Genomic DNA, 9,246 nt, shown 5'->3' with positions numbered 1-9,246 from the left:
TAATGTAAGGTGGATCCAAGAAAGTCGAGAGGTCGAGAGCTGTGAGGAGAGAAGAAGAGGAAGAAAGAGAGGAAGAGGTTTTGTGCGACTGAGAGGACACTGCGCAAAGAGAGCTGCGAAGAGAGGGAAAGAGAAGAGAAAAAAAAAGACAAGGGACATCACTCGAGAGAAAACGAGAAAACGAAAAGCGGGAGTGTCGAATCTGACGAGTAGGAACCGGTCTCGCATGTCCACTAGAGCTCGCCACAAGCCAACCTTTTGAGAAGCGTACGTAGGAAAGGGAGGAGAGTCGAAAAGAGGAAGAAACGGAAAGGGGACATCGTTTCGAAAATTTGTCGCGGCTTTCGCGGTGACGGTCTCGGTGAGCGCTACTGAGTGAGAGAGGACTTAACTGAACCTATCGCAACCAGACAGAGTCAGCGAGAAATGCTCACGAGAAGAGGAACAGGCAAGATTGACGAGAAGGAGAAAACTCGCGGAATTGTCCGCCATTCCCGGCAATGGAGATTCCCTGCGACTCAGAGCGAACCAACGATAGTACCTGTAGGTATAGACGTAATCTATGCTCCATTAGGCGGCGAACAACTCGGAAGATCAAGCGAGACTCGAGAGAGGAGCTGGAATCGAAGGAAAGCACAGCATTGAGCTGAGCACGATCGCAGTAGGGCGTTCATGAGAGCTACATGCCGTATGGTGTAGCCAGGAGCGAGCCTTCGAGTCAGCGAGTGAACAGTAAGAGGTCAAAGAGCGAGCCTCTCTTCGCCGACAACAACTTACTTCCGATCAAACGATGTCGCTGTACGGAGGGATCAAGTTATCAGGATCAAAGTTACCGACAGCCTCCACCTCTACACCATCCGCATCGACTCCAGCAACGTCCGAAACGAAGGCGTCTCCTTCCCCGGTTGATCAAGACAAACCACGACGTACTCCCTCTACTCCTTCTTGCCGTTAATTGGGATAGCCACAGCGTTACTCACACGATCATTGTCCTAGCTTCAAATTGGTCCGCCGCTCTTCGATTCGCCCCGACTCAACGCAAGAAACCTTCCTCCCTCGCTTCTACCTCCTCTCGTCCCATTTCGACCGCGTTCTCGACCTCGTTGGACGAAGACGATGAGACTCCGATAGCTCCCTCGACGAACGCGACGGGAGTACCGAGAATGGCGAAAGTTGGGAAATCGAGTTTGAACGTTGAACCGATCAAACGTCCTCCGCCTTCGAAATGGGGTGCCGCGTCGAGTATGGCCGCGCAAGAAGCAATCCTCCTTGAGGCGAAAGCGAAAGCGGCGGCGGCAGCGGCGGCGGCGGCGAACAGTTCCTCAAATTCGACAAATCAAACGAATTTCGCTTCTTCTTCGAATGCTCCAGCTCGTCGAACGGGAGCTCCAACACGAATCAGGAGGATCATCCCTATTCCACCTAGTATGACTCTCGAAGATGAAACGATCTTGCCAACTGCTGGGAGCGCAGCTGGAACGGATGTGAATGGATTCGCTTCGACTGCGATGGGACAGAAACTCGCAAAGGAGCAAGAGAAGAAGAACAACAAACGAGGGAAGAAGAGAAAAGGACAAGGAGGAGGTGGAGAGGATCCTGCGTTGAGGTATGGAGAGATCCCTTACGACCCGGCGAGACCTTGCGATTATGTGAGTTCACTCCGTTTTTCTCCGTCTGTTTGGAGACCTAACTGACCCTTCGTCGTACAGGCTGGATACAAAACTCACGTCAAGCTGATGAGAGCTCAACGTCGTCTGGAACGCGAGGAAGAAGAGAGGCAGAGAAGGAGAAGAGAGGGATCAGGTTCAGGGTCCAGTTATTATTCGGAAGACGAGGAAGATGAGCGTGAAGATTACAGGGATGAACCTAGTGAGTTGATGTTCGCCGCTCTGTCTAGTGACTGATACATACTGACGTACAATGTAAACGTAGCAAAACGAGCCCGATACTTCGCCCCTCCAACTTCATACGACGACGAAGGACCTTCTGCTTTCCCTCCACCAACCGATTCAGACGCGACACCTTTCACCCCTGCTCCATCACTCGCTGCACCCTCTCGAGAAGAAACTGCCGATGAAGCTTACGCTCGACGAGTCGCGATGTCGAACCCTGTCGCTCCCAAAAGAGAAGAAACAGGAGACGAGGCCTATCAACGTCGTTTGGCACTATCGCAACGACCTCCTCCGTCTTTCGCAGCAGCCGAGAGGGAAGAACCCGTTTCGCATCGAGGAATCGGAGGAGGACTCGGATCGAACTCCGCTCCTTCGACAAGTCGAGCTCCAGCTCCCCCTTCATTCATCACTTCGTCATTCGTTCCTCCGACTTCTTTCGTACCTTCAACGACTGTCGCGCCTTCCTCGTTACCGCCAACTATCCCTCCTCCTCCACCAGGCTTCATTCCACCTCCATCATTCGCTTCTCAATCTCAACCTCCACCGCCTCCTCCAGACGTCCCCTCCGTTCCGACCCCTCCCTCGAATGCAGAGGGCTCCTCTTCGGCGGTCGATGCCGCAGCTGCGAGAGCGAGAGAGATCGCTGCAAGATTATCGAAACTCGGTGGAGCGTTCTCTGCTGGTCCTCCTCTCGCCCAAACAACGACTTCTTCCGCTCCTACATTCCAGCCCGCTCAAGCCAGTGCTTCTTCCGAGACAGCCGAGTGAGTTCTTCTCCAATTCCTCCTTCGTTCGCATTGAACTCAACTGATTTTCGGTTTGCGATCAGACCTGATAATCGACCCTTCGCCGAACGAATGATGTCTAAATACGGTTGGACGTCTGGTAAAGGACTTGGAGCTTCCGAATCCGGCATGACTACTGCGCTCTCCGTTTCACGACCATCTCCTTCCGCACCGAAACTCTCAAGGGCGCAAAAGAAGAAACAAAAACATTTCGGAATCGAAGGAACACAGGAAGTTGCGTCGAAGGGAGGGATGGCAGCGAAGAATAACGTGATTGATTCGAGTAGGACGGGGAGGGCCGAAGAGAGGAATAAAGAAATGGGAGGTGAACCTTCGAGGGTCGTTTTATTGGAGAATATTTGTGGACCGAACGAGGTTGATGATGAGTTACCGGGGGAGATTGCGGAGGAGGCGAACAAGTTGGGTGTGGTGGAGAGGTGTGCGGTAGTGATTGTACCGTTTGAGGAGGAGGAGGTTGGAGAAGCAGGAGAGAGGGAGGAAGTTCGAGTATTCCTTGTGATGAGCGGGTGAGTCTTGATGTCCTCTCTTTGCGCTCTCTATATCCTACTGATTCGTTCACGCTCTACTAGTCTCGCCGGAGCCTACAATGCCGTACGAAGTTTCGAAGGAAGGTTCTTTGGTGGAAGAACTGTTCGAGCAAGGTGAGCCCATCCTTTTCGTTCTTCGACGTTCTACGACTGACGCAGTCGACTGCTGTTCGGCAGGTATTACGGCGAAGAAGCTTTCCAAGCTGGTGAACACTATCTGTAACATTGCTGTCTAAATTTTGGACATTTGAAAGAAAGCTGTTTTTTTCGCTCTCTCGCTTTACGCGTTCATTTTCTCGCCCGGAGGTGACTTGAGTACATGTTGAGCTGTCAAGGTCTTACCAGAAGCCAACGCAGCGAGACTCGCAATATCTAGCACCGCCCGCGCCGAATCGAGTTCCTTTCTTCCCTTCCTTACCCTCCTCTCACGCACTCGAGCTCCAGTAGCCACACTCCCGAAAGCACAAGAGCATAGAACTCTCGCACATCCAATCGAGCGCAACCAATCTTTGGAAACGTTGTCATCGACTCTCATCTCCTATTCCACCTCACGCCTCGCCTCTACCTCTGAACCGCTTCAAGATGGCATCAAACGTCTGGGCATGGATCAAACTCATCTTCACAGTGCTCGTGTTCGGGGTACTTTTCATCGGGATTCGATTCGGAGTCGCAGCGTACAACGCAGCGATTTCTTCAACGAAGGAGAACCTGCAGAAGCGAGGAGTGAACGTTTCGGCGGATGGAGTATCAGTCAAGACGGATAGGAGGGCGTTGACGGTCGAAGAAACTCAGGATCGATTGCAACGGTGAGCTCTTTCCTGGATTCCTCTCAGCGTTGTCGACGCTGATGGCGACGAGTGTCCACTGCTAGTTCATTGATGCAAGGCTGGAAATCGGCTACATTTTCCGTACCTTGGTTACTGCAAAAGACGACGAACTTGGGAGGTTCAAAGCACGACAAGGACGCGAAAGAATGGGAAGAGAAACGTAAGTTCTTTCGGACCGTCGTCGTACCGCGAAATTGCAGAAAGCTGACTTTGAGACGTTGTCGCGGTCTGGACAGACGGACCGAAACCGGCCAAGAAAGTACAATAAACGAGCTTTTACACGATTTCTCGATTTCCCCTCTCTTTCGTTGTCCATATCATACTCTGTCGGAAGTTTTGCTATACCATCCGTGCCCACAGTTCGACGCTTTTCTCTTCCATAAAAGATGCAACAAGATGCAACAACATGCGAGCTTCAATCATACAAATGCGTCTAACGATTCTATCTACAAACCATTCACCTCTATCGACAACCTGCCAAACTTCCATAGCTGTCTACTGCTTCCTCTATATACCAACTATCGTTGAAAGTCCCACTCTTGCTCAAACACCCACTTTCCGTGATCGTATCTCCATAACACTAATCCGTCTGCTTCTCCCTCTTTCGTTCCACCCTCCGCCTCCCATTCCTTCACCTCCCTCAACGCCTTCTCGACCTTTTCCTTATCGTCCTCCTTATTGACGATCGTCCAATGCGCCTTGAACGCCTTCGAATCCTGTTGACTCAAGAATTCGCTCCAATCCTTCTTCAACTCTGCGTGAACTTGTTTCCCTTCCTCGACTCCCATCCCCGGATCGATCGCTACTCCTTGATCCCCCATCTTGAACGTCTTCCCAGCACTAATCCTGAACACATTCGTTTCTCCCGCGACTCGATCCAAAGTTTTCTTGACGTCTTCGATTCTCGAATGAGGTAAGGCATGGAAGAGGGTGAGGTGAGCGTCTACTTTGAGTCGATGAGCTGGGAAGTAACGTTTTCGAAGTTCGTTGATCGGGTCATGGAGGGAAGAGGAAACTCGGAGAGAGAGAGGGTAGACGGATAGTTCGGCAGATTGCGTCGCGGGTCGATGGCGATGTGCTTTCGAGTTGTGGTCTCGTGGCGCGTGCCATTGAGGTTTGTTCTCGTCGCCGTGACCTCCTTTCGAAGGAGAAGAACCGGAATTCGAATGAGAGGAGTTTTGCGAGTGAGAATGCGAGTGAGTCTGTGCGTTTTGTTGAGTCATCTTTCCGAGTGATGTTCTGGTTGTTCGACCGACTCGAGCGAGCATAGACAGAGGAGAGAGGAGTGATTTCGTTCAGTGATCTGGGAGAGGAGAACGCGAGATCGTCGTGATGTCAGAGAAGTCAACCCTGCCTTCTTTAAAAACGTCCACAAAGGAAAAGTCCTCGTCGATATTGGAGGAATGAAGCGGAGCGAGATGCAGAGACATCGGTTTCTGTTCGCGAAAGTGAAAGTAGTCGAGTGGCTCGAGCTCTCCGAAGACATGCGATGAGGATTGCAAAACGTCCCAACGACGACGACCGAACTCAGTCTCCCTAGTATCCACCAGTATCCCTCGCACCGAGATGGTTCGCGACCGTCCTCCTCTGGTTCTCCTCGAGTTTGGGACAGTTTCGAATAGAGTGACCGAGACCTGTTGGCGAAATAGTAAAACGAATCCGTAGTCGAATCAGTACAACTGCGACATTGCGAGAGTTAGGGAGAGACGAAGAGACATACCACCACAGTTCGTACAACCGACGAGTTTTCCATCTGCGCCAACGTTGGGATCTTCGATACTCGTCAAGAATGGTGGAACCCTGTGAACGAACCGAATCAGTCTCTCGACTCGCTGTAGTAGGGAGGAGTGGACTCACTTTTGTTTCGCTTCCATCAAGAGGTATTTCAGATCGAGTAGCGTTTGCTCGGCAGTTTGCATGTTGACGAAAGTGGTTGCGATACCAGTTTTACCTGAACGACCGGTACGTCCGATTTGATGGACGTAATCCTACAAAACCACGAGATCAGCTCGTCAGTACTTCGACAGAGCGGCGCTGAAGGAAGGATAGGTTGAGACTCGCCTCGATCTCTTTCGGCATGGTGAAATTGATGACATGTTGAATCTCGCTGAAATCCAATCCTTTCGAAGCGACTCCCGAAGCAACCATGACATCCTTCTTCCCCGTCTTGAAAGACTTGATCGCGTATTCACGTTCTTCCTGAGCTGTTCACGACAAAGAGGAAATCGTCAGTAAGGTTGCTAGTGCGTTTCGAGCAGTCGAGAGGAACTCGAACGCACTTTTACTACCGTGAATAGCTACAGCTTCGACTCCTTTCAATAGCAGGTACTCTTGAATATCTATCATCGAAGGAGGAGTCAGCCACGGTCGCCCCGGGTCTCGAGGAGTTGCGGGACATACCATCGACTTCGTTCTTGTTATCCGAGAAAATAATCGTCGGCGGCGCAGTTTTCTGCAAGCATTCCAACAAGTAAACCATCTTCGCTTCATTCTTGACGTATTCGACTTCTTGGATAATGTTGAGAGAAGCAGCTCCCGCACGACCAACGTTGACGAGAATCGGTTGAACGAGGGCTTGTTGAGCAAAATCCTGGATTCGTTTCGGCATCGTAGCTGAGAAGAGTAGAGTTTGTCGTTGATGCTGCACAAAGACCTTGAGTCAGCTACTAGTTTCAAAGGGAGTAAGGCGGTGAGAGGGAGAACTCACTTTGAAGAAACTCATGATATTTCTCACATCTTCTTCGAAACCCATATCGATCATTCGATCTGCCTCGTCCATACACAGGTACTTACAACCCTTCAAAGTAAACTTCTTCTTCTCAAGCATATCTTGTAGTCGACCAGGAGTTGCGACAACCATGTGGAATCCTTTCGCGAGAGTTTGAGATTGTTCCGACATGTTGATTCCTCCGATACAGAGTAAAGCTCTCACTCTGTTAACAAGGGACTCGAGGTCAGTGCCTTGATCCGAGCAAGAAAGGAACAACGAACGTACTGAGGATAACCACCCAATTCCATCAACTGAGCCATTTCTTGCAACCCTTCAAATGTCTGTCTCGCCAACTCTCGAGAAGGACAAATGATGATTCCGACTGGACCTTCCCCTTGGACGAACGGCATACGTTTCTCCTCCTCCATGGCGAACATGAGCAAAGGGAGGGAGAAAGCGAGTGTTTTTCCGGATCCCGTGAACGCAATTCCGATCATATCTCGACCAGAGAAGCTGGAATGAGACTCGTCGTATCAGTCACAGCTCAGAGACTGTGGATGGATTAAGAGGGCTCACGCTACGGGAATACCTTGAAGCTGAATCGGAGTAGGAGCTTCAATCTTTTTCTTTTTGAGGTAATCGAGCAAAGGTTTCGGTAATTTCATATCCTGCATAGCCAAGTTCATATGAGCTCGTGCTGAAGGGATCAGATGAATCTGGACATACCCGGAAGTTTGGAATCGGGGGAGGAACATCGTCTCCGCTCGTGATGATGTGAAATTTCTCCCTGATCGCGTCGTTCTCTTCCTCGCTCCGTCTCGTAATGTAGTGAGGGGCTCTCCATCTGTCGATCTCCAGGAAGCAATGTCAGCAAGGGAATGGCAGGACGAATCGAGAGAAGGCGAGCTCACGTAGATTTCATTCTTTCCGTGTAAACGATTCCCTTTGCGACTTCCTCTGCACCTGCTAGCGCTTTCCTCGACGCTTCTTGCGCTGCCAAGATCTTTGCTTCCTCTTCTGCTTTCTTCTGTTGTTCAGACTTTGCCGCCTCTGCAAACCGAAGAGAATGGTATAGATCAGTATTTCGTCCTGAAGTCTGATCTCGCGGGTCCACCCGGCTTACCTTCTTCCGCTCGCTTCTTCTTGACTTCCTGAGCTTCTACGAGCAAAGTCCTCTCTCGTAACTTCTTGTTCTTCTCCTCTTCCTGTTCCCTCTCGCGCTCTTCCCTCTCTTGATCTTCTTCCTCGGTCCTACGCTGGACGGAAGCGGCAGCAGCACCTCCCAACTTGCTCAGTAGCTGAGTACGGCGTTGTTTAACGGGCACGTAGAGCTTGGAATCGTCTTCATCTGAAAGTGCGTAAGGATCCGGAGGAGGTGGCGAAGGAGTCCTCCTACGCTTCGTGTAGGTCGGTTTGGTACTCGTAGCTGATTCCGACATGCTTAAACGACGGATCTGATGCCGACGAGTGAAGTGGAGAAGTTCAAGAAACAAACGCGATCTCTCTTTCCCTCTCCCACCTCACCGCCGATCATGTTACGTCGCTTGATCACGCCTACGAGGTCCCTGAGGTTTCTCCCTCCACGGCGACCCATGTCAACCTCGAATTACTTCGCCTCTCTCCGTCAACGATACCCTTCAGCCGATCCTCCCTCCCTCATCATCTCCTTCCTGATCCTACACGAACTCACCGCTATCGTACCCCTCGGCTTACTCTTCGGTACTTTCCACTACCTCGGACTCGGAGCTGGAATCGTTGGATGGACCCTCGCAGAATCTGAATCAACTTCGACAACTCCGTCTCAGCAGGCGGCAGAGGAAGGGAATTGGAGTGCGGAAGGAGCTAGAATGAAGGTGAGAGAATGGATTAGGGAAGGAGAGGAGAAAGCCGAGAGAATCGGGAGGAGGTACGGTTGGTTTGGGTGGGAGAAGGAATCGAAAGAACAGAGAGAGGAGAGGAAATCACAGCCCAGTACCGCGAAGGAGCTCAGCATGGAGAGTCTGAAGGTCAGTGGGGACGTCGCGAATGTTGCGGCAGCGTACCTCGTTGTCAAAGTGAGTTAATCAGTCAATCTGCCTTTGAGTTCTTCTGTGCGATTTTGGGCTGATCCTGCTTTTCTCATAGGCTTTACTTCCCCTTCGCATCCTCGTATCGCTTCGTCTGTCCCCCTCGCTCGCAAACGTTATCGTGAGGAGGTTCAAGGGTCTACGAGATCGCGGAGCGAAGATGTTGAAACGGAATCAACAAGTCAAAGATTGAATCCGCCGTATCGTCTGATCCGGAGAGTGACGAGGCTCTGTCGTTTCCCGGCGCTGTTATTCCGACAGAGTCGAGCTGTGCTCCGCCTCAATCCGACAGATCCTACGTCACGCAACGGCTCATGGTCTTGCTCTTAGACTCGCTTGGAAATCGCTGTGGACCTGAGATGTATATACGGTTTGTTGCGCAAGAGAGAAGCGCCAAGGAGAAAGACCCAGATGCGAT

The 9,246-nt window shown here is 51.1% G+C and overlaps 5 protein-coding genes across 5 annotated transcripts; 3 read left to right on the top strand and 2 right to left on the bottom strand.

Annotated features, from left to right (window-relative positions):
* Positions 1 to 790: 790 nt before the first annotated feature.
* JCM6883_005103 (uncharacterized protein) lies at positions 791 to 3,448 on the top strand (the record flags this gene model as incomplete). The annotated part of the gene is made up of 7 exons (XM_076631662.1): positions 791 to 926; positions 997 to 1,649; positions 1,710 to 1,869; positions 1,933 to 2,656; positions 2,722 to 3,204; positions 3,268 to 3,339; positions 3,403 to 3,448. 7 exons carry the CDS (start codon positions 791 to 793, stop codon positions 3,446 to 3,448), a joined length of 2,274 nt encoding a protein of 757 aa, XP_076488479.1.
* A 359-nt stretch (positions 3,449 to 3,807) lies between these two features.
* On the top strand, positions 3,808 to 4,320 carry JCM6883_005102 (uncharacterized protein; the record flags this gene model as incomplete). The annotated part of the gene is made up of 3 exons (XM_076631661.1): positions 3,808 to 4,031; positions 4,097 to 4,212; positions 4,289 to 4,320. The coding sequence occupies 3 exons, from the start codon at positions 3,808 to 3,810 to the stop codon at positions 4,318 to 4,320; spliced, it is 372 nt and encodes a 123-aa protein (XP_076488478.1).
* Positions 4,321 to 4,570: 250 nt separating this feature from the next.
* Positions 4,571 to 5,275, bottom strand: JCM6883_005101 (2'-5' RNA ligase family protein; the record flags this gene model as incomplete). Its single annotated transcript, XM_076631660.1, has 1 exon — positions 4,571 to 5,275. One exon carries the CDS (start codon positions 5,273 to 5,275, stop codon positions 4,571 to 4,573), a length of 705 nt encoding a protein of 234 aa, XP_076488477.1.
* A 313-nt stretch (positions 5,276 to 5,588) lies between these two features.
* JCM6883_005100 (uncharacterized protein) lies at positions 5,589 to 8,201 on the bottom strand (the record flags this gene model as incomplete). Its single annotated transcript, XM_076631659.1, has 12 exons — positions 5,589 to 5,686; positions 5,773 to 5,852; positions 5,910 to 6,040; positions 6,114 to 6,256; positions 6,332 to 6,391; positions 6,453 to 6,693; positions 6,760 to 6,985; positions 7,048 to 7,275; positions 7,339 to 7,430; positions 7,489 to 7,606; positions 7,674 to 7,812; positions 7,886 to 8,201. 12 exons carry the CDS (start codon positions 8,199 to 8,201, stop codon positions 5,589 to 5,591), a joined length of 1,872 nt encoding a protein of 623 aa, XP_076488476.1.
* A 93-nt stretch (positions 8,202 to 8,294) lies between these two features.
* JCM6883_005099 (uncharacterized protein) lies at positions 8,295 to 9,021 on the top strand (the record flags this gene model as incomplete). The annotated part of the gene is made up of 2 exons (XM_076631658.1): positions 8,295 to 8,816; positions 8,887 to 9,021. 2 exons carry the CDS (start codon positions 8,295 to 8,297, stop codon positions 9,019 to 9,021), a joined length of 657 nt encoding a protein of 218 aa, XP_076488475.1.
* Positions 9,022 to 9,246: the final 225 nt, after the last annotated feature.

The sequence above is a fragment of the Sporobolomyces salmoneus genome (assembly GCF_050403485.1).
Source record: "Sporobolomyces salmoneus JCM6883 DNA, S_salmoneus_JCM6883_v1_ctg18, whole genome shotgun sequence".
Classification (NCBI taxonomy): domain Eukaryota; kingdom Fungi; phylum Basidiomycota; class Microbotryomycetes; order Sporidiobolales; family Sporidiobolaceae; genus Sporobolomyces; species Sporobolomyces salmoneus.
This window is presented reverse-complemented; position numbering and strand designations above follow the sequence as displayed.